Source organism: Cyprinus carpio, chromosome A15 (assembly GCF_018340385.1).
Source record: "Cyprinus carpio isolate SPL01 chromosome A15, ASM1834038v1, whole genome shotgun sequence".
Taxonomy (NCBI): domain Eukaryota; kingdom Metazoa; phylum Chordata; class Actinopteri; order Cypriniformes; family Cyprinidae; genus Cyprinus; species Cyprinus carpio.
In genome coordinates this window covers 29,502,416-29,525,996 of record NC_056586.1, presented here as the reverse complement: position 1 = coordinate 29,525,996, position 23,581 = coordinate 29,502,416, and the positions used below count along the sequence as shown (strand labels likewise).

Genomic DNA, 23,581 nt, shown 5'->3' with positions numbered 1-23,581 from the left:
CAATAAAACCTGCTGCCTTCCCAGGCAAAAGAAAGGCAGTCACCACAGCAACCACCCTCCATTACTACACTCACATACTCTCACACACACACACACACACACTCTCTCTCTCTCTCTCTCTCTCTCTCTCTCTCTCTCTCTATGGGACAGAAGAGGAAGTGAATGCTTGATGACTGGTGAAGAAAAGGGGCTTTCAAGACCCCATGCCTTAGACATATGGACTAGCTCCCACCGCAGGAGGCAGAAGGGATGGAAGGAAAGCAAAAGACAGAGACTCCAAAAGGACTGAGTGATAGATGGATAGATTGGACAGAAAGTGAGAGAAAATGTGAAACAGGGAGGATTACATATGTACTTGAGAGTGAGACTGTGAGAGAAGCTTAGAAAGTGAAGGAATGATACAGTGGTGTGACGTGGACCAGTGCTCATGCTCAGTAACATTCATCTGACATGCGACACTGAAGATTAATCTTAAAAGGTACGTCACACTAGCAATAAACTACAAATAAATTTATATACATATATGCCAAAACTAAGAAAAGTGATTGAATAACAAACCTAGAAGGTAAATTTAAAGGGAAAATTCACGTCAAAATGAAAATTCTGTCATTACTGTATTTTTTCACCCACTTTATTCTAGGCAGAACAAAATATGCAGTTTTTTTTCAGTTAATATTGACCGATCACGTTTGTAAATCCCAAAAACCACAACAAACCTCAGAAAAGCAGGCCAATATGACTTTATATTTTTTTAATATTTATTTTTGGTGTTTTATGCCTTTTATTTAAATAGGACAGTAGGTTGACAGGAAGCGAAGTGGGTGAGAGAGAAGGGGGTGGGATCGGGAAAGGTCCACAAGCCGAGACTCGAACTTGGGACACCTGAAGACCGGCGTGCTGCCCACCAGACAGACTTATGCATTATATTTAAACACTTGTAAAGCCAGACAATAGCAGTGTGAGGAAAAGATTGGAATTTAAGTTGTTTAGGTTACTCGCCAAAGCTGATTATTAAAAATATTATTATTCTCCATGTTTTGATTCCAAAATGCCTATCTATCCCAAAATCTGTCTGTCTGTCTGTCTGTCTGTCTGTCTCTCTCTCTCTCTCTCTCTCTCTCTCTCTCTATATATATATATATATATATATATATATATACAGGTCCTTCTCAAAAAATTAGCATATTGTGAAAAAGTTCATTATTTTCAATAATGTAATGATAAAAATTAAACTTTCATATATTTTAGATTCATTGCACACCAACTGAAATATTTCAGGTCTTTTATTGTTTTAATACTGATGATTTTGGCATACAGCTCATGAAAACCCAAAATTCCTATCTCAAAAAATTAGCATATTTCATCAGACCAATAAAAGAAAAGTGTTTTTAATACAAAAAAAAGTCAACCTTCAAATAATTATGTTCAGTTATGCACTCAATACTTGGTCGGGAATCCTTTTGCAGAAATGACTGCTTCAATGCGGCGTGGCATGGAGGCAATCAGCCTGTGGCACTGCTGAGGTGTTATGGAGGCCCAGGATGCTTCGATAGCGGCCTTAAGCTCATCCAGAGTGTTGGGTCTTGCGTCTCTCAACGTTCTCTTCACAATATCCCACATATTCTCTATGGGGTTCAGGTCAGGAGAGTTGGCAGGCCAATTGAGCACAGTAATACCATGGTCAGTAAACCATTTACCTGAGGTTTTGGCACTGTGAGCAGGTGCCAGGTCGTGCTGAAAAACGAAATCTTCATCTCCATAAAGCTTTTCAGCAGATGGAAGCACGAAGTGCTCCAAAATCTCCTGATAGCTAGCTGCATTGATCCTGCCCTTGATAAAACACAGTGGACCAACACCAGCAGCTGACATGGCACCCCAGACCATCACTGACTGTGGGTACTTGACACTGGACTTCAGGCATTTTGGCATTTGCTTCTCCCCAGTCTTCCTCCAGACTCTGGCACCTTGATTTCTGAATGACATGCAAAATTTGCTTTCATCCGAAAAAAGTACTTTGGACCACTGAGCAACAGTCCAGTGCTGCTTCTCTGTAGCCCAGGTCAGGCGCTTCTGCCGCTGTTTCTGGTTCAAAAGCACACGCCCGTGCACGGTGGCTCTGGATGTTTCTACTCCAGACTCAGTCCACTGCTTCCGCAGGTCCCCCAAGGTCTGGAATCGGTCCTTCTCCACAATCTTCCTCAGGGTCCGGTCACCTCTTCTCGTTGTGCAGCGTTTTTTTGCCACACTTTTTCCTTCCCACAGACTTCCCACTGAGGTGCCTTGATACAGCACTCTGGGAACAGCCTATTCGTTCAGAAATTTCTTTCTGTGTCTTACCCTCTCGCTTGAGGGTGTCAATGATGGCCTTCTGGACAACAGTCAGGTCGACATTCTTACCCATGATTGCGGTTTTGCGTAATGAACCAGGCTGGGAGTTTTTAAAAGCCTCAGGAATCTTTTGCAGGTGTTTAGAGTTAATAAGTTGATTCAGATGATTAGGTTAATAGCTCGTTTAGAGAACCTTTTCATGATATGCTAATTTTTTGAGATAGGAATTTTGGGTTTTCATGAGCTGTATGCCAAAATCATCAGTATTAAAACAATAAAAGACCTGAAATATTTCAGTTGGTGTGCAATGAATCTAAAATATATGAAAGTTTAATTTTTATCATTACATTATGGAAAATAATGAACTTTTTCACAATATGCTAATTTTTTGAGAAGGACCTGTATATATGTGTGTGTGTGTGTGTATGCGGTTAGTCCTTTTTTTAATCAGTTCGAATCAATTGAACAATTCATTTCTACAAATGATTCTAGATTCATCAGTTCACTCACAATGATTCAATCTGAGCTTTTCTCAAGTAAGCAGCTCACTGACTCTGTCTCCTACTTATGTTTGAATCAAATGAGTCAAGAATGGTTGAGTAATGACATCCTTGGAGCTCGAGTGCTTAAGGAATTGACATGTTGAAATGGCTCCAACGATCCTCAATTTGTACTCTGATTGGAAAGAACACCAGCACAGAATTGAACCAATAACTACCAGCATCTTTCACTGAAATCAATTTGACACAAAGTCAAACTCTTTCCCTCTATGAATTTCCTTCAGGTATTCTCTAGGGCGATTCGGCCTCACAGGTTCATGCAATACAAAGAGAATCACAGCCAAGTCACAAACCGATATATTGCACTGACCTCGAAACTCAAAACTATGGGAAGAAATCCTACACTTGGTCAAAAAGTGAAACTTTCCAAAATCTTAATTTCCCTCTCTAAAACCATAGCAGCACTTGACTTTATAAAAGTTTCTACAGCAAAGGACAAAGCAAAACCCATCTGGACATGTTATATTTCACTGTAGAGTTTAAAAAAGAACCTAAATTAAATGAAAAAAGTTAGCACCCACAAGCAGGAGGATCTCTCTTCGGGTCAAGTTGTTCATGCAGGAAAAAGTCTCAGATGTTGCCTACTATAAGTGCCCTATCCACTGTGGCCAAGCATGCTAACTAATTGGCCACACCACTAATGTGTGCTATCACCGCTGTCATACACCTGTGTGACCAATGAGACTTTATCTAAAGTGTAGCACAAGGGATTCTCCACCACACTGCAGAGAAGTTCCACGGCTCATTAGTACCCTGAATGTGGCTATGGTGACAGGTTTAGGTTTGCCACTGCGTGTCACCTTTTCAGCGCGTGTGCAGCCATTAGCGGCCTTGGTTGAGCGATCTGTCATGCCTAAAGTTGTCCCACGTGCTGCTTCTTCCCATTTGCACCCCCTCTCCTTGCTTGGTGGTAAAAGATGGGATTGCTTACTCTGCACATTGAGCCAGGCTGTGCGGGACACGATGGCACGGCTGCTCACGGACCGACCCACTTGGCACTCATAGGGGCCATCGTCTTCCAAACTCACGTTGAGAATTTGAAGATGGTACTGGCCTGTAGGAGAAAGCAGACAGAGCAGAAATTATGAGGAGGAATGAAAGGAATATGAGAGAAATGCGATCTTATTGTTCATGCAAACAATGGAGCGGAAAAGACTTGACAGAATATTATTCAGGGTAAGGACAACTTAAACTCCGGGGATAGCATTTGTAATTCTGTTGAGTAGTAAAGAAAATCAATTCAGCATGTCATTGGGTTGGGAGAAATTATGAATTTAGTGTAATGTACTTGGAAAACTTAAATTAAAATTGACCCCATTTAGTTTTCTTACACAAATTAGCAGGATTCATTGCCACTCATTACTCCTAAAGAAAAAAGTTTATATATCCTTGTGTGATTATTAACAGGATTAGATGAACAAGCCTTAACAAGTTTATAACTTAATTTTGTGTGCCTTGAAAAGAAGTTAAACCTTAATAATATGATTTAGACTAACAACTACCATTCAAAAGTTTGGGTCAGTAAGCATGTTTGTGAAAGAAGTCTAATACTCACCATGGCCATATTTATTTTAACAAAAATACAGTAAATATATGTAAATTGTATTGTAAAATATTGTAAAAATTTACATTTGAATATATTTTTAAATCTAATTTATTCCTGTGATGCAAAGATGAATTTCTCAAGCATTTCTTATTATTAATCAATTTAATGCATTAATGCTGAACAAAATTATTAATTTCTTAAAAAAAAAAAAGTAGTGTACATTTTTATTTGCAGAATGTTGATGCCATAGAATTACAATGAAAGTGTTTCACTATAAAAACATATTGTTTGTTTTCACAAACTCACAGTTTATTTAACCCAGAATATTATTTAAATGTATGCTCTGATGTTTTGGGTTTCTGAAAGCATATTTGAAGAGTTCCACCATTAACAAAAATTTGGAGATTTGGCATGTTCAGATGCTTCTTGAAATCCACTTTTAATTAGCCAATCAGAAACCAGTCAGAGTAAAAAAAAAAATACAATTGTCAAATGGCAGTGCAAAATTTATATGCAATGTCAAATTAAAGGCCCCAATTAGCGAGGAGTGTTATGGAGAGAAGATCGTGATTCATTCTATTTGATGCAGCCCTTCAACATCATTCCTTTGTGTGCAGGATTCTTGTTATTTACTTGCAGAATATCATGCCACCAAGGGGTTGTTTGTTCAACTACCATCCTTCCAGGATTAATGGCTGCCCGGGCGATGTTTATGCAAGCTGTTCGAGCTTTGAGCATTTGTCTTTTCCCCTTTTTTCCTTTTCTCTTCCCCTCTGAAGAAAACTAACATGCAGAAAATAGTATCCTGATATGACAACTTCCACAGCTGAAAAAAGGAGGTGTCAGGCAGGATGGCAGGATAATTAACACCAAGCAGCAGCAATTTTCAGATCTATGTGATCATAGAAGGAAAGGAAACCACTTTCAAATCATTAATGATTTTCCACTTTCTTGAAATTGCACTCGGTACTTGCTGCCACGGTGTTGCGGTTCGGGGTGTTTGTGAGCGCGTGTTTGAAGAAGTCCAATAATTACGCCTCTGACAACCAATATGAAACGCCATTGGGGACTATGGTCCGTCCTCGCACTCATTTCCTTTTGCAAGGTATCAGAGTGTGTGTGTGCACCTAAGGCTTGTCACACAGAGCTCATGTGGATGCGTTTCTGCGTATCAGTAGATTAGGGTTGGCAGGGTTAACATTAAAGATGCTTTCAGCATGTCTTTTTATGATATCATTTGTCCCTTACATGGCACTCTTATCCGTCAAGCTATCAATGCCCGGCGGCACAAGCAGTAGCATTCAATAGCGTAAGTGTTTTTTAAGCATTTGTACTTGCATTTGGCACAAACTGCCTCTCTCTCACTATGTCGGATAGCAGCTTTTGTCCTCCACAAAGAGGAGCAGATGCTCAGGACTTGTTTAGCATTGTTTTTTAATTGGCTTTTTTTATATACACAATGCACACTGGCCAAGCATCATAGGTTATTCTCTGCCTCAGCCCACTACACAATAATCTCAATTTACTCTCAATGGACATTAAAAATAGGAGTAATTCAGAGCTGATTTTACTTTATTTATCTATATGGAAGGGAACTGGGGCTGAGTACTAAAGTCCTCTCACTCAAAAAAAAAAAAAAAAAAAAAAAATTCTAATTTCTTAAATCGGTCTCCGGTGCTTAAATTAGAAGCCCTTTGATAGTATCTTGCTAAGCTGTTTTTAAGAGAGCTGAGGACATTTTGATGAGGAAGGCTGCATCAAAACTAGAAATTGAAACTGAGGCATCTATAGCCATTTGCAGATTATGAGCAAAACATTTTGTAATGACTCATGCTAATAATTGTTCACACTGAAAAAAAGATGATTTTTCCCCCTTGATGTATCATTTATCAAACACTCCAGTGCATTTACCCAAGACAACAAACTATTAATAGTAATCTCAGAAAATATGTCAAGAACATTCTGGGTCACATTTCATCACATTTCAAAAACAAAACGAATAAATAAATAAAGTATTGTAACAAAAGGAATATTATACAAAAATATATAAATAAAATATAATTTATAAAATATATAATATACCAATATTTAATTATATGTCAGTGATTTACCCCAAATGTATGTGTGTGTGTGTGTGTGTGTGTGTGTGTATATATATATATATATATATATATATATATATATATATATATATATTATAATTATTTATAAATTATGTAAATATATGCCAGCAATCAATCCTCATTTTATTATTATTATTATTCTTTTTTTTTTTTTTTTTCAAAAAATTATTCTTTTTTTTATTTTAGGGTGACATATGAATAGTTTTGTGAACGTTACTAACTAAATAACTAAATACATGATTAAATGTCTGAATGAATGAACATAATTAATTCTTTACTTTCTCAAATTCAGTCAGGTTTATGAATTGCACTGTACCATTTTCCACTCAATCTGTTTGGATGACAGTTTCACATTCTCGTGCTCTTTGGGGACAGTTGCCCGCTCACGCACATCTAACAACATGTCAGAAAACATCTCAGCAACTCGTAGACATTTGTTTTTAATCACCACATGTCATTCTTTCCATCCCTCTGAGTTCTCACCTTTCTGCTGGTCTCCTGTCATGCTGTAGCATGGGTAGCCAGGCAGGGATCTCTGAGGTCCCAGGAGCAGCCCATCTTTAACCCACTGCACAACCCCAGAGGCCCTCAGCACTTCACACTTCAGCAGAGCTGTGGCCCCCGCCCTGACCGTCACATTACGTGGCTCCGTCTTGAACGCCTGCTGCCCACACACACCTACAAAAAGAGAAAGACAACAGAAGAAAATGGGAGAGCTGATGCGAGTCAAGGTTGCGACGGAGAAATCTTTCATTACCAACACAAGCGTCTTTTGCTGAAGCTACCAAATGTATGATCGCAGATGAACTGACAAATGTGAAGACTGCCCTTGTATCTGAGGTACGTTTCTTGGTGGAACAGCTTCAGGTAGAAATTCAAAAGGATCTTAAAGACATGCACAGGAACCTGCAGACTAGTCAAGATGAACTCAACAGAGAGCTTCATCAGTGTAAAAAGCAAATGGATGAGCTTAGCACTAACTTTCAAAAATTCCAATCAGACTTGACAAAACATTTTGAAATTGAAAGAAAAGAGAAGATTGATCAGCCAAAAGAGGTATCCATATCGACACCCGTTTCCTTTTCCGCACCCCCTAGCCCAGAAGTACACGCTACCACATCTTCCACTGCTACGGCAGCAAAAAGTGACCATCTTCGACTAACATTTCCCACATTTGGAAGGCCATCTGATGACCCAGACCCTTTAAGTTATTTAACTCGATGTCAGGATTTTTTTGGCATTACACCCCTTATCAGATGTGGATCTTCTGGCTACTTTTCGCACAGTCTTACATGGAACTGCACGTGACTGGTGGGAGGTTGCTCGCTCTTCCACTTTCTCCTGGACAGAATTCGAAGCAGCTTTCCTCTCTGCGTTTCTCTCAGAGGACTATGAGGACGAGTTGGCTGAGCGAGTCAGGACTAGGACTCAAGGAGGGGAGAGTGTGGCAGAACGGAAAACTCTGTATGCCACGTGTTTACTTTCACTTTGATTTCACAACTCAATGACGTAACGGGAGGCGTGCATATCAATTAATGGGAGAAATAAATATAGGGGTGAGGCTCACACACGGGGAGAGCGGGGACGTCACCAGTGAACAGTTCTCGTGAGAGTTGTGGGAGAGAAGCTGAGTTGGAGTTACCGTGTGGAGGGCGGCTCGTGTTCCTGTCGACCTGACGCTTCCAGACATGCTGGTTATCCCGAAGTTCGTGAACGGGCGGGAAGTACCTTCACGTATGAGCTTTATTCAGTAATCCAAATAGGAAAGCCGGACGTAAAAAGGATCATCGTTGAGTCCCCGGCGGTCTCTAGACACTCTTCATAATCCGTGTGAGATGCTACACTTGGGTCAGTGACGCAAAGCCATTCTCTCACACAAACAATCAGTCCCACACGCGCACATATTTGCTGGAACTAACTAACTAAAAGTAGAAGTGCTACTGACTGTACAGCACCCTTTTCATTAGTCAGGCAGTGGTTCAGGGTTTTTTTGTTTAGTTTTTTAATGCTAACGGAACAAGTTGTTTTTTAAATGTCACATTGACAAAGTAGATGCCATTTTTTATTCCAGTGATCTGGTCCTTTCTCTCATCCGTATGCTGGAAAGTCTGATTCATATTAAGGAATTGGTTTGATACGTGTAGCGACGAAAGGACTGATTCTTTTCAGTGTATCAGCTCATCTAGTTAGTTATTTCTCTCATATATAACAGTGGAAAATCCAATTCATTCTAGTGAACCTGTTGATTCAGATAAAAAATGACTCTAGATCAGGCTAATATACTATGCAGTGGAAGTTTTAAGCCACAACAACTGAACCTCGAACCGAAAAGCAAAAAGGAAAATGAAAAGCACCTGTAATAAAACACGAATCAGCATAGTTTGCACAGCATTACATTTGTTGTGCATTGACTAGAAAACAGATTTCAACAAGTCACCTTTATTTATATAGCACTTTATACAATACAGATTGTATCAAAGCAGCTTTACAGGGATAAACAGGAAAATAATAATTCAATGATGTATACTGAGATAAATTCAGCTGTAAAACAACAACAAAACAAGTCAAAACAACAACGGCATTTAAGCTACTTACCTGCTCTTAAGACATATTCGTCAGATATCTTTCTTTTCTTTTTTCTTTTTTTGTTAATAGGAGAGTTCTAGTGCTGTTAGTGACATTTGCACTGATCCATGAATCCATGAATCATGAACACAGCGGTGCATCTCAAGCCAGATTCTTCAGTCCAGAATAGTGGAGCCGAAGTACAACTCACATAATTACCAAAACAATGTTCCTCCAGGAGTAACTTGCAGTTTTGTGCTTCAACCTCAAGAGGGCCAAACGTTACATAGTATAGCTTAAATTACAAACTATTCACTTAATAATATAAATCTATTTTCAGTATGTTAACCTGTATGATGATGTCATCATATCCATGTCTTCACAATTAAAATACTTTAAAAATATGCATACAAAACTTGGTTGTATTACCATAGGAATTTAAATCTCAAGATTTCAGGGCCAGGAATAACTTGGATTGAGTTAACAGCTCTCATTATCTGAGTGGGATCCAAATAGAGCTCAGACATATCTCTTCTTTAATTATTTCTCTGCCATTGTGCCGAAGGTCAACAACTGTGGTAAGAGAGTTTTTTTTTACCCCCTTCCCCACATCCCTGAATTTTTGAAATGGCAAAGATAATTAAATGTCCTTCAAGCTTGCTTCTTTTAAAAACTTTGTGTGGCCTGGTGGTTATCACATGTGCTCTCGAGCTGTGGTGCTCATGCAGGCAACGCAAGTTCAAACCCAGTGGTTGCAATGTGATTTTATCTTTCTCTCATACAAAAAAAAATCTAATCTAATCAAACGAATCATTTAATTCAATTCAATAAAAAAAAAACATGAATCAAGTCCATGCATTTAATTTAATAGTGAAATATTTAGCCAAATAATTAAAGCTTCACTGTTATTGTGAAAAAAAAAAAACGTTTTCGCTCTTTGTTAATAAAAAATAAAATAATAATAATAATTTTAACGAACAAAAAAAAATTAATTGCAGGTGGATAGAGAATTAGACCCAGGTTTTTGGTAGTGCAATTTAGTAATTTTGCTCAATAGTTCTGCATTAGATAATGCAGAACTGAGTAAATCCAGCATAATTGTGGGTAACATAAATTATTTTATGGTTTACTTAAGACTGTCACATATGGATGCTGAATTACCAGGGCTGCCATGACACTCTCCCCATTAAAGGAAAATTTGCCTCCCACTATGATGTTGTACTTAAGCATTGCTGTGCTGTTCCTCATCACTGTGTATGTTTTATTGACGACAGATAGGAGCCAATTCAGCTCTGCAAATGAGTCAATAAAGTAATTACAGAGAATTAAATCTCTCCTCAGTAAGAAGGAGAGCAGGGAAAATGAAGGTATGAAGAGATCTGAAATCCCCTTGCTGTTTTCTCAGCTGTCAATACACCTACGGCTAATATCCACCCAGAAGAATGATGACTGGGCTACAAAAAGATGCCTATTTCCTCACCACTTGGGTTGTGGCATTATGATTTGTGTGACACCCATCTGCTGATCATTCTTTCGAATGAAGTCGGCTTATACCTGTCATAAACATGATTTAACGGGACATAACACTGACGATGACTCTCCGACGACCCCGTTGTGTAACATCAGGAATGCAACTGTGGAAACTCTGTGTGGGAGATCCTACCTAATTAAAAGAATGTGACATTCAATAGTGGTCTGAGATTTAAAGGAACAGTGCAAAACAAAAATATGATTTTTTTGTTTGTTTGTTTACCACTACAAGTTGAATAACTACTTCACCCAGAAATGAAAATTCTGTCATCATTTACTCGCCTCATTAAACAATCTGTATGACTTTCTTTTGGCATTAAAGAATATATTGAAAACAAATGGAGTCCAAACAACATTGGAGCCCAAGGAAAAGCTATCAAATGGTTTCTTAAGACTCAGAATATACTCTTAAAAATAAAGGTTCTAAAATCTAGTGTTAATTTTGTCAGCTATTTTTAATTTAGTCGTAGTCTTAGTCCTGTTAGTCAACTTGTCCTGTTTAGTCAAGTTTTAGTCAACTAAATGAGCATTATAGTCAGTGGAAACGTACATATTTTAGTCATATTTTCGTCTTACTGTATAATGGTTAAAATTATAAATATATATATATATATATTATTTTGCTCAATTTTAATTGCAATGATTGGTATCATTTGGGAAATTTATTTTTACATTTAATCAGAAGCTGCTCTTTCACCAATAAGCACAAATCAATAAAATATTGATTATTTTACCTCATATAGTGTACAAATTTATAACAGGATATCAATTAGAGATTAAATAAACACCAACGACTTCAGATATACATTTGCCCTGTCTATTGCCCCTGTCTATGTTATGAAAACTGGTGTAACAAAAACCTAATCTCAAATTTTATAACAGAGAAATTCCTAAAAGTAATTCCAATAATTCCAAATTGCAATAATGTTTTTCTTTTAAAACAACGGCAAAAATAAAAAAATATTGCCACACAGACCTTTAATAAGAATACCACAAATCGAAACCACTATCGCAAACAGTACAGTCGAGATCCATGACAGAACACAGACTAGCTGAATGACACTTTCATTTAAACAGATTACCTCAAATGGAGATCGCCGAATTCCAGCTTACTACTGTATGTTGGTGTTTTCAGATCACAGTGCCTCTGCAGAGATTGCGCCTGTGTATGGTTGCCAGATTTTATAAATCAAAAAGCAGGGTAGAGTATGTATCTGTTTAACAGAAAAGCTCTGATTGGGGGATTTGAGGTCTTGATATCTGGCAACCACATACAGTCTTGTACAGCAGTCTGAAATGTTTTGGCTCCACTTTTTTCAACAGAAATAAAAAGGTTTTGGTAAAGTTTTTGTTCTTTAAACTACATTTTAGTCTCTTCTTTTTTTGTCAACGATATTGCATGTTTATTTAGTCTCAGTTATTATTTAATGGCCTTATTATTGTCTCGTCATTGTCCCGTTTTCGACAGAAAAAAAAAAAAACACTCACTCATCGACGAACATTTTTTGTCATAGTTTTCATTAACAAAATTAACACTAAAATCAGACATCTATGGTTCCATTGAGAACCTTTACCACTCATGGAACCATTCCAATACACAAAAAGTTCTTTATGGTGGAATAACACTTCTTTGGATTATTAAAATGATCTTCAAACTAAGAAAAATGATTGTCTTAAGAACTGTTTTCTAAAATTGTTCTCTATGGCTTGGGTGGTGTTTTTGAATGCTGTTTTTATTGGCCTTTTTGGAAGTTGACAACAGCTGTATGGCAAGAGTGGCCTTTAATTTTGGGTGAGCTATTCCTTTAATCCTATACACACTAGTTAGCAGGCATTTGCTGTTTTTTTTTTTTTTTTTTTTTTTGTGAGCCCTAGACATATCTGGTATGAAGTCGGCATCAGACTTTTATCAGGCTCCTCTGATCCAATCGTGGCTTCAGCCAGCCTTCAAAGACCTCTTACAGACTATGATTACTCAGGCACTCTTTAGTGTAAAAAAGCAATGTAGCGCACACAAAAGGGTCAGCTATTTTAGGACACATTTTCTTGAAAGGCCACTCCCGAGAGCACGGGCAAGACTTTTCAAACCCCAGCACCTCTTTTGAGCCAATGACAAGTATCCAGTGCATCTGGGCACACTCGACTGCTCTCAGAAGCCCGAACAACAGAAGCTGCAACTTCACATCAAGACTGCATCAGTCACCTCACGTCAAACTTGAAGGGCACAATTGGACACAAGCGACAAGCCGAAAAACACATTAGCATAATGTTTACATAAATGAATACGTAAACACAGCAGCAAGATAATCAGCATGGCACATTTAAATGCTGCAGCCAGCCGTACTCATGCACTTCCCTTCAGCTGCCTGAGAAGCAGTGATAGGAGAGGAAAGACATGTCAAACACGCACCCCGGTCTGATTCCGACTCCTGATGCGGTGTGTTGACGTCTTATTTGAACAAGATAATGGATTAAGCTGCGGCACAGAATCTGACTTTTAGTTTATAGCGGGCGACGCTAAACTACAGCTCTGGAACAGAAAGTATCAACGCTAATGCGATGTACAACAATGCATTATTCTGCTCCTTTTGTAGGCCAAATAAATACGACTCTGAGATTTTAATCACAAACCATGTGCGTTCCATTCAAGGACTCAAAGGAGATGGAATTTCAAAGTCTGGATCAAAGAAAAAAAACAACACATTTTTGCTTTGATTCAACAGGGAACAGTCACTTTAGATTGGTGGTTGAGTCATAGCTAAAAGTTATGCATAAACGAAAAAGCATGAGGTGCTTTAACACAACAATTTGAATGCTTTCGGCCTTGATTGGTCAGATCAGTGATTCTCAAAAGTGCACGCTGGAGACTTCTTTTGCTAGATGTTATATTCAGACATAATTAAAGCACAAGCAGAGTCTCATATTTCACATACTGCAATCTCATGCAATCTCCTTCCCTATAAAGCTTGTTGTACATTGCAAATTTGTATGAAAATATTACAATTACAAGCATATAATTAGATTTCTAATTATATTTACAAAGGAAACATTGACACCTTTTATAAACAGTGCGTCTGTGGTTTTCAATTCATAGCAGTGCTTTCAAGGGGTTTCAGTTGTGAAACCAAGCACGCACAAAGTTTTTAGTGACAAGCAATTTGTCGTCTACACATACTACATGTGTAACTGCTGCGAGACACGACAATCAAAGCAAAGTTGTGAGCAGGAATTTTTGACCAATGAGATTCACAGTGGGCAGGGCACAATTACTTATAATCTGTGTTTGCATAAAACAATTATATACAAACTATACAACAATTATATACAAATTTTATACAGTTTAAAATTATATACAATTAATTATTTTAAAATAATTGAGAAACTATTATTGTTTTTATTAAGATTTTGAATTTTTAAGTTTTTATTTTTATATATTTTTGTGTTTCATTTTAGTTAAAGTTTTAGTAATTTTGTGTCTTTTTTGTCATTTTTATTAGCTTTTTGTGTTTAGTTTTTATTAATTAAATTTTAATTTCCGTATTAGTTTTAGTATTTTAGTTAAACTAAAATGAGAAATTATGCCTTGGCAACTAGCTGAAATAAAACAAGTTTAAGGTTTTTATATTTATATTTTATTTTAGTTAAAGATTTTGTAATAAAGTAATAAACTTTTTTTTTAAGGTTTTAGTCTTAGTTAACTACAATAACACTGGTTAAAATTCCCTATTTGTAATTACCTTTAGGTTTAAGCAGATGTATTTGTGTTCATTTTATCTTTTTTATCTAATATCATATTTTTTTTTCTATTATTGTATTTTCCTGTATTATTCTATTTTACTTTTATTTTATTTCTTTTTATTTTAAATTCTGTACTGAAATTGTACACCTTGTTCAACTTTTTTAACTTAATTTTTTATTTGAAAATATTTTTTATTCATTTTCATTCATTTATTTACTGGAAATAAATAAGTGTATTATATACTATAATATCAAATGTAATAATTAAATAATAATTTCTTAAATTTTTTTCTCATGAAGCCTTTCTGTTAATAATTTTCCTCAATTTTTCCTGTCTTATAATACACAAGATCCAGCTACACACACAAACTGTTCTACATTAATGCAGACATAAAGACTACCACATTGGTTCCCGTACAGATAATGAGAATGTTCCACAAAGCAGATTATTTCTTTTGGTGCCATGCAACAACATATGCTACCATCCAGTCCAAATTGAGCCTTGGCATACAGTAACCAATTTCATCTCTACTAAACTTGATTGTTGGAGCCTGCTAATATACAGGCAGCACAGTTATTATGAGATAAAAGCTCACAGCAAAATGGTGAAGAGACGAGGGAGGAAGGCCTGGGATTCTGTGTCAAAAACTACTCAAATAAAAGAGGATGAAGGCAGGTTGGTGCTCCATGCGGCATCACGTGGTGTTAAGCCTCGCAATTGTATATATGGAGGCAGAATGGGAAAATGCAACAAGCAATCATTACAGTAAATTGCCTCGGCCATTCTTTCTATTCAGATGCAGTTTTGTCAAGCAGTGCAGAACCAGTGAGGGAGCATTTACTGCATGCAGCTGTGAGAGTAGAAGATTTGGACATTTGCTTGTGGGCCAAACTGGCTAGATATACATTTTTTGTGACACACAGGAACTATTCGAGGACATTTTACATAAGCCACCTCTTGAATAACAAAAAGTACTTGTGATTTACCAGAGCTTCAGTAGCCATGACCTGCTCACACATAATTCTTGGAAATGGGGTATGTCAGTGTTATAAAATAAACCTTGATTACATGGCTACTCACAAAATAAATAATTCCTTGAACATGAAATATTATATTAATATCTGAATATTCATATTAATCTGAGGTGAAATCATTTTATAATCTTACCTGTACATTATTAAAGAATCCAATAAGAAAAAAAAAATAGTACACAATGTACCCAGGGTTAACTGAAATATAAAACAATAAAAAATAAACATTACATTTTTTTTTTTTTTTTTTTTTTTTTTTTGCTTGAATTAAAATAAACTTCTGTCGCAGCATTAATTATGTAGCGAAGGAGGAGTGGCTATCAGTCTCTGATTATGAATGACAAAATAATCTTATATAATTCATACTCTAAATGGTTGAGTATATAGTGCATAAGTACATAGTGTATAAGTGCACAGTGTGTAGTGCATCTTTGGGATGCAGCTAATGCAAAAGTGATTAGTTTTGTTTTTTAAAACTCAAGGATGGATCAGTACCCACTGTTCATAATCCCGCTGCACCTCCAAAAGAAGTAAGTCTCACACTTTATATTTTTTATGAATATTTGCAAATTGCCTTTCCTCTTCCAAGGAAGAGAGGGGCGGGGTGAGCAGAGCTCATTAGCATTTAAAGAGAAATGCTCCGAAATGGCTCGCTGTGATCAGAGCTGTTTTTGACCAGGTAAAAAGCTGTTGTTTTACATAACCACTGAAGAATTTTAACCAAAGTATGTAACAGACATTTCATGAAGACCCTAAAGAATCATACAAACTTGTGGAAAATGGGCATCTGATAAATAAAAATAATAATAAGCTAATGATAATACTAAAAATTCTAACTTTTTCTATTTAACTAAATAATTTGTGTATTGGCAGATGAAAAAACTACTACAAAAATCTAACTCACATGCATTTCAAGGGTATCAATGGTAGTTTGACTGAAAAGTTACCATGGTAAAATTGTGTAGTGGAGTAGTTTTGTTTAGACTAATAGCAAAGCATTTTAAGTATGCTTTTCTTGATTTTGCTAAACCTCTTTTTTTTATGTGCACCTTTGTACAAAGATGCTCATGCTTTGATGAAGGATTATATTTATTCATTTAATATGATACCTTTGGCAGATAATTGTACTGGTGCGTGAAAACTGTTGCAAATGGCAAAGCTGTGGACACATTAATTGGTATAATGACTCAGGGGTTTCATTACACAGTTTAGATACCTTAGTGTATTTATATTGTAAAAGCATCCATATAATGAATACAAAATAGTTGTATTTGGCCTTTGAGTTTCAAACTGTACCTTGGAGCTCCATCTGTAGAAAAACCCAGGCGCTGGAGAGGACGAATGAAAACCAGAAACCCATCTCCTCCTCACACACCAACAAAACAAATCTGTAAAAATAAGACCGAAAGGTACATATGTAAAGAAACACACACACATGAACTCAAGAAGGTCTAGGACGTTACAATGGCTCTTGATTTTTTTTTTTTTTTTTTTTTTTTCACAGTCCATTGAAGCACTTCCTTTGAATAAGTTAAATTTTTCAGATAGAACCTTAGGAACATTTAACAGTGAAGCCCAGGGAGTGTTTCTATACTGCATGGAAAGAGCTGTCTAAAGTTCACGGCCATTACGCCACGCTTTAGCCTCCTCCACTACTCCCTATCTCTCTCCCAAAGCCAATAGCGCTTGCATTTCAAGTCAGGTTGCAATCTCTTCCAATTACCAACCACACTGGAACAAATAATAGTGATTTACTTAATTAAAAACTAAACATTTTCCCATCTAAATAAACAAAAGAAATTGAAAGCGCTGGCTCCTTGAGGAATCTCCCTCGGTCCATTAGTTGCAGTCCAGTGGGCTTTGATAGGAATTAACTCACACTCAATTATACTCTGTGCCCGCAAACAGTCCCAAACACCAAACCGTGAATGAGCCGACTGCAATCTCCATGAATGGACGGAGGGCTTTCGGTCGGTGTGTACGCACGCTTTATTTAGACATTCTTTAAACATATCCTTTAATTTTCTCTGTCTGTCTTCTTTTTCATCACTTGCGCCCTGAGAGGTTTTTAGCCTTTCATCAGTACTGGGGCACAAGCTCCCAGCATTCCAATAAAAACTCGGTTATTTTGTATGGGGGCACTTTTTATGTTTAATATTCTGGTACTTTGGGAAAAGTATTTTTACATAATCTTGACTACTATTAATGGGTCTTTTCTTGGTTGGTATTGTAAGTGCATTTTTGTAAGATTGCATTATGTCATCTCAAGCTAAATTACCTTCAGAAAGGTAACTTAGTTTTGCAGTTTAATTTAACATTTCAATGCTCAAGGTCATAATAAGTACTGCGAAAATAGGATTTATGATTATCCTCCTTTCAAGAAGTGAAATGTCATCAGGCCAGGGAATCCATTTTACAGAATCAAATGAAATATTATGGAATATTTCATTACTTTAACTCACATTTTTTAAACAAGCTCAATAGCTTTATAGAACACTGTTACTTAAAGTTAAAATATATACACAGATGTTGATTTTTATTTTTTATTTTTTTAATTAATGTGATTATTCAGCAAGGATTTATTAAATTGATGAAAGGTGCCAGTAAAGACATTTATAAAATTGCAAAATATTTCCATTTCAAATAAATTATGTTCTTTTGAACTTTTTCTAAATCAAAAATCCTGAAAAAAAAGGAAATCATGTTTTCTGTAGAAATATTAAATGTCACAATCAGCATATTAAAAAAGACTCCTGAAGCATCTTAAATAAATTACATTTTAAAACAGAAAAGTAATGTTCAATTGTAATCATATTACATATTATTTTTGTTCAAATAAATGCAGCCTGAGTGAGCATAAGATACTTTTTTTAAACCAAATATTAATAAGCACAAATGTTTTATTTTACTATATTCTTGACCAATAAATAAATAAATAAAAAAATGCAAAAGTATTTGTAAGCATGAGAAACTTCCTTCGAAACCATTAAAAAATCCTACTGATTCCAAACTTTTGAATGACACTGTATATACAGAGAGAGAATGAAGTCAAAACATATAGCATACATGCTAGCGCAACAATATATATATATATTTCATATGTATGAGGGACACCTGTTTTGTAAAATGACCCAAATGTTACTATGGGCTTAACATAACTGCATCTATTCCACTATATTCCTTCACAGTGTACTGAATGACCTTTAACTTCCTATGCTTTTAAACAAACATCATATGTAACTTGATTGTTTGGTGCTTATGACCTCAGCTTGCTAATAAAAACCCAAATATATAAACTCATACTAAGAACAAGACACAGCAAGGGCATGAACAACTTAAGGTAACTTTATGCAGTCATGTAAAAGCTACATAAACTCCAGACTAAATTAAACCAGCTCTGACCCACCAAAATGCCATTTCAGAGGCACTTTTTTCTACCTTTGCAGTGTAAATTTGGCATTATTCCATTTTTTATACAGTGTATCCAAATACTCATTCTCTTATTAACCAGCTACTTGTCAGTCTCTCTACTGCCTCTGCGAGTTGCATGCTGTATACACAACATGATCCCAGAACAAATACTTTTGTTCCACAGAAAACTATAAGATTTTGATTATGACTACTCAACTTGGGCTCATGCCCCTATAATAAGACACTAGCGGAGAGCTCCGTTTTTTTCTCTACAATTTTCTCCTTCTCATTCTAATGTTCCCCGAGTGCGCTGTTGACTAATCAAAAGAGAAATTCACAGTTTTTGTTAAGACTTCACTACTGTGCTAGTCACTACTCGTTGTGAAAATGAACTTCTTTTTTCTTTTCTTTTTGACACGAACCTTATTTTGGTGCGTCGGAGCTCTGTCAGGGAGATGTGAAGAAAGTTCGAAGTTATGTCTGGAGTCTGGAGCTCTTCTGAATGACTCAGTGGTTCCTGTCCAGGTCTTTTAATGAGATTTTCTTCAGGCCTGTCTAACCTCCCTTCTCCACTGTGCCCAAAGACAAACATGCACCTTAATTATTGCAGGCAAAACATCAACATGGCACAGGCAGGGGATATTAATTAATTAATCTTCTCAATTTTTTTTGCTCATGTTTCCATGTTTTGTCAAGCTATGCTACTGCAACAGTAGCATTGATTTACAGTACCTTAACAGACAAGCAATGGTAAAACACAGAGTGTGGGTTTACAGTATATATATTTTTGTTTTGTTTTGTTTTTGAAGAAATTAACATTTTTATTCAATACGTTTATGTAAAAAGTGATCGTAAAGACTTTATAATTTTTTATCAATTTATTAAAAGTATTAAATAAAAGTATTCAGAATCCTGATAAAAGTATCACAGGTACCAAAAAAACATTAAGCAATACAACTGTTTCCAACATTGATAATAAATCAGCATATTAAATTGATGTCTGAAGGATCATGTGGCACTGAAGACTGGAGTGACGGCTGATGAAAATTCAGCTTTGCATCACAGGAATAAATCATATTTTAAAATATACTCACATTCACAAACAGTTATTTTAAATTATAATATTATTTCAAAATATAATTTTTTTTTTTTTACTGTATTTCTGATAAAATAAATGCAGCCTTTATTTTATATATATATAAAAAATTGGGATATTATCTAGAATATAGATAGCATCGAAGCTAAAACACTTTTTTGGTCCTATATATGAATGTAATTTTGACATTGTAATGTCTCTCAGAATAAGAATCATCGTCTTCCTTGGTAGATTGAACAGAACTGTAATCTGTGCACATACAGGCTGCATCGGCATGTCAATATGATTCCTGCATGCTGTCACAGATGCCATTCTGCTCAGTGACAACTGATGCTTGTGTTGCAGTTTGTTTATATGTCATACATGTCCTTGTCAGTCTCCTTGTGTCTTCAGAAGTCTGAAAGTTGAAAGATATGAAATTCAATTCCCTGTAGACACAAACTTGGTATGGTTTCTGGCTGGACCGGAGAGGCATCACATGCATTGACCTGTCAGGTACATTTCATTTTCATTTCATTTCATTTTATTTCATTTCATTTCATTCTGTACGGTACACACACTCGAGCCTGGACCTATAGGATGCAAAACAGCATGACATTTCCCAGTGTGCAGAAAATGAGATCAGCGCACTGCTCTCTGACTGGTTTTAGCAAATCCAAGTACCTGCTTCTCCTGGGTTGGCAGAGTGCAGTTATAAATACAGAACTTTGTGGAAGTACATTATATAAATTATATATACATTATATGCATTATACACTACCGTTCAAAAGTAAGAGATCGGTAAGATTTTTAAAAGTGTTTGAAAAAAGACATGCTGCATTTAGTTGATTAAAAATACAATGTTACCTACAATACATGAATTTTTTTTTTTTTTTTTTACTTTAATTTCAAACTTTAAGATAAATTAAGATATGTTTTTATTTTTATATATAAAAAAATCATTTTAAAAATATGTCATCAATTCACCCACCATGTCATAACTACTGTTTTATACTGTAAAAAGAAAAAAGAAAAAAAAAAGGTTTTGTGGAACCTCTAAAATGTAATTTTGGTTTATATTTTATTTCATGTAATTATAACATGTTTAATATCCACATGTGTTGAATTAAAAAATCTTGATGACAAATTTGAACACTGTGTAACAAACAGAAAAATACTAATAAGGGAAGTCATCAACAGATTGCTGAATTATGCTGGAAAAAGCAAAGAATTTTAAGGCCACTAATGGATTTCACCCACTTTTAGATTCCTGAGGCGGCAGCGCTGTTAAAATGCTCTTTGTTTTGACTCTTTGTCGTACCGTTTCAACTTAGTATCTCAGCTTCCACACAGAAATATTTCTCTGTCTTTCCCTCATCCATCCCCTTGACACAGAAGTCAACTTAAAACTGACAAGGGAGAGAGAGAGAGATAGAGACAACGGCCTTCTTTCAAGCCTCTATCTCCTCACTCTTACTTGTCTTCATAAAGCCAAAGGAGAGATGGGAGAAAAAGAAGAAAAGTATATAAAGCCGAGCAGAAATAAAAAGCCAAGGTATCTTTGAGCATGATAAAACACTTGCATATGAGAGAACGCAGCTTACCTGTTGAGTTTCACTGCTCGACTTTGTCTCGCCTCATCTGGAGGTTCTTCTCTGAAGGTTCACCAGTTCTGGTGAGGAAATGCCAGTGGGGCTCCCCTACACATGCTCCCCTTGTCCTGACGCTTTCTTAACAACCTGACAGCAATGGAGGAGTGAAACGAGGGAGGACGAGTGAATAGAAATGAGATGAGGAGACACGCAAACTGCTGACTGCAAAAATGCAGAGGAACCCTTGTAACATGGCACTCCATCTAACGCTTGTCCTCTGCCCCTTCATCTCATCATATCCGGCTATTAGTGAGCATTTAATGAGCTTTGACGGAGCTACAGAAGTGTGCAACACATAGTACACGGCCTTTTTAATGGACTACATCTAGAACAACACACTGCCTTTCTCCATTCTAATTCACTTCTTGTTCTTTTTCGCTCTGTTTGTATGTTGGGGGACCTTGGTACCCTTGTCGACACCGAGTGAACGCAACAGTCTCCACAGCCACCAGTTTTGTAACATTTATGCTCATGCATAATAAATATGGCACAGACTATTCACTTTATTTTATATACTGAACACTCCTTAGGGGCCGCCTTGGCTCTCTCACTCCGCACAGCAACAGATTTTTACACAGAATTCATTTTCCACAACTGAATATTTGATTGTGTGCTGAAACCCTTTTTTTTCTCAGTTTTTTATTTTTTATTTTTTTTTTATTATCATATGCCACATAATAGAAAAACAGAACATTAAGACATGGATTAAAGCAGTTGGATTTTTTTATTGATTCTGGAAAATGGATAAAGGTTTTTATTCTTTAGGAACGTTTAATCCTAACATAAAATAAATAAATAATAATAATTAAAACAAAGAAAATAAAATGCTACTAAAAATCTTTCTCTCTCTCTCTCTCTCACACACACACACACACACACACACACACACACACACACACACACACACACACACACACACACACAACTGATCAAAAGTGACAAAAAAGACATTTACAATGCAACAAAAGATGTCCATTTCAAGTAAATGTTTTAATCAAATTAACAGTAAACTAAATGTTGTTCTTACAGATTAAATGTCAGTTCCACAGCACAGCTCTTTCTTTCTTTCTCTTTCTTTCTTCCTTTCTTTCTAACATTAATAATGAAAATGAATGTTTCTTGAGCAAATCAGCATATTAGAATGATTTCTGAAGGATCATGTGACACTGAAGACTCGAGTAATGATTACTGTTTTTACTGATCACTTATTAATAATAATAATAACAACTACTGTATTTCTGCTATATTATATTATATTTTATATACTCCCGAGGGGTAAATATATATATATATATATATATATATATACACACACACACACACATATATATATATATATATACACACATATATATATGCACACCTTTTATATATATATATATATATATATATATATATATATATATATATATATATATACACACATACACACACACACATTATATTTGTGCTGTAAAATTTCAAAAACTGAGAAAGATATTTAAGAGAGGGTGCTCTTTTTAAAATATGTTGTTTATTTATTTATTTTGGATCATTGAAGCTAAGTCTCTTTTACAAGAGAAGGTCATCAGTATTCTATATCGTTTTGTGCAGTATTCAAAGGTTCAGAATCTTATACAACAACACAGAGAAATGTCATTTATTCTCAAGATATACTCCCTCAATTAATAATAATAATAATAATAATAATAAAACACTATATTTCATAAAATATATACATTTAATGCTACAAGGTCTCACATGAAAGTGTTTTCACTATATCTGGGAGATTTGAGAGGTACATTGAATCTGAATGTGTGAACAGCAAGAAGTGAATCTCAGTCACAAGAGGAGACAGATCATTTCATCTGAACTGGGTGGAGTGCTCTTATAGCTGTATATGCCTCTGTCAAGGCCGCGGCCTTCAACACACACACACACACACACACACACACACACACACACACACACACACACACACACACACACACACACACACACAAATCTACAAGCACATGTACAACAGACGCACACAGTGAGGC

At 35.9% G+C, this 23,581-nt stretch overlaps 1 protein-coding gene across 3 annotated transcripts in view; it reads right to left on the bottom strand.

Annotated features, from left to right (window-relative positions):
* LOC109103395 (nephrin-like) overlaps positions 1–22,306 on the bottom strand; it is a 40,991-nt gene extending 18,685 nt beyond the window's left edge. The window contains exons 1-5 of one of the 3 annotated variants that reach the window (XM_042771672.1): positions 21,513–22,306; positions 19,256–19,405; positions 16,719–16,810; positions 7,041–7,235; positions 3,820–3,942 (exon numbers count right to left, since the gene is read on the bottom strand). In XM_042771672.1, coding sequence (XP_042627606.1) covers positions 3,820–3,942; positions 7,041–7,235; positions 16,719–16,782 — 382 coding nt within the window. In that variant the 5' untranslated portion in view covers positions 16,783–16,810; positions 19,256–19,405; positions 21,513–22,306. Of the gene's footprint in view, positions 1–3,819; positions 3,943–7,040; positions 7,988–11,734; positions 14,026–16,718; positions 16,811–19,255; positions 19,406–21,512 lie in introns of those variants that run through there. The other 2 variants (XM_042771673.1, XM_042771671.1) reach the window with 2 other exon arrangements.
* Positions 22,307–23,581: the final 1,275 nt, after the last annotated feature.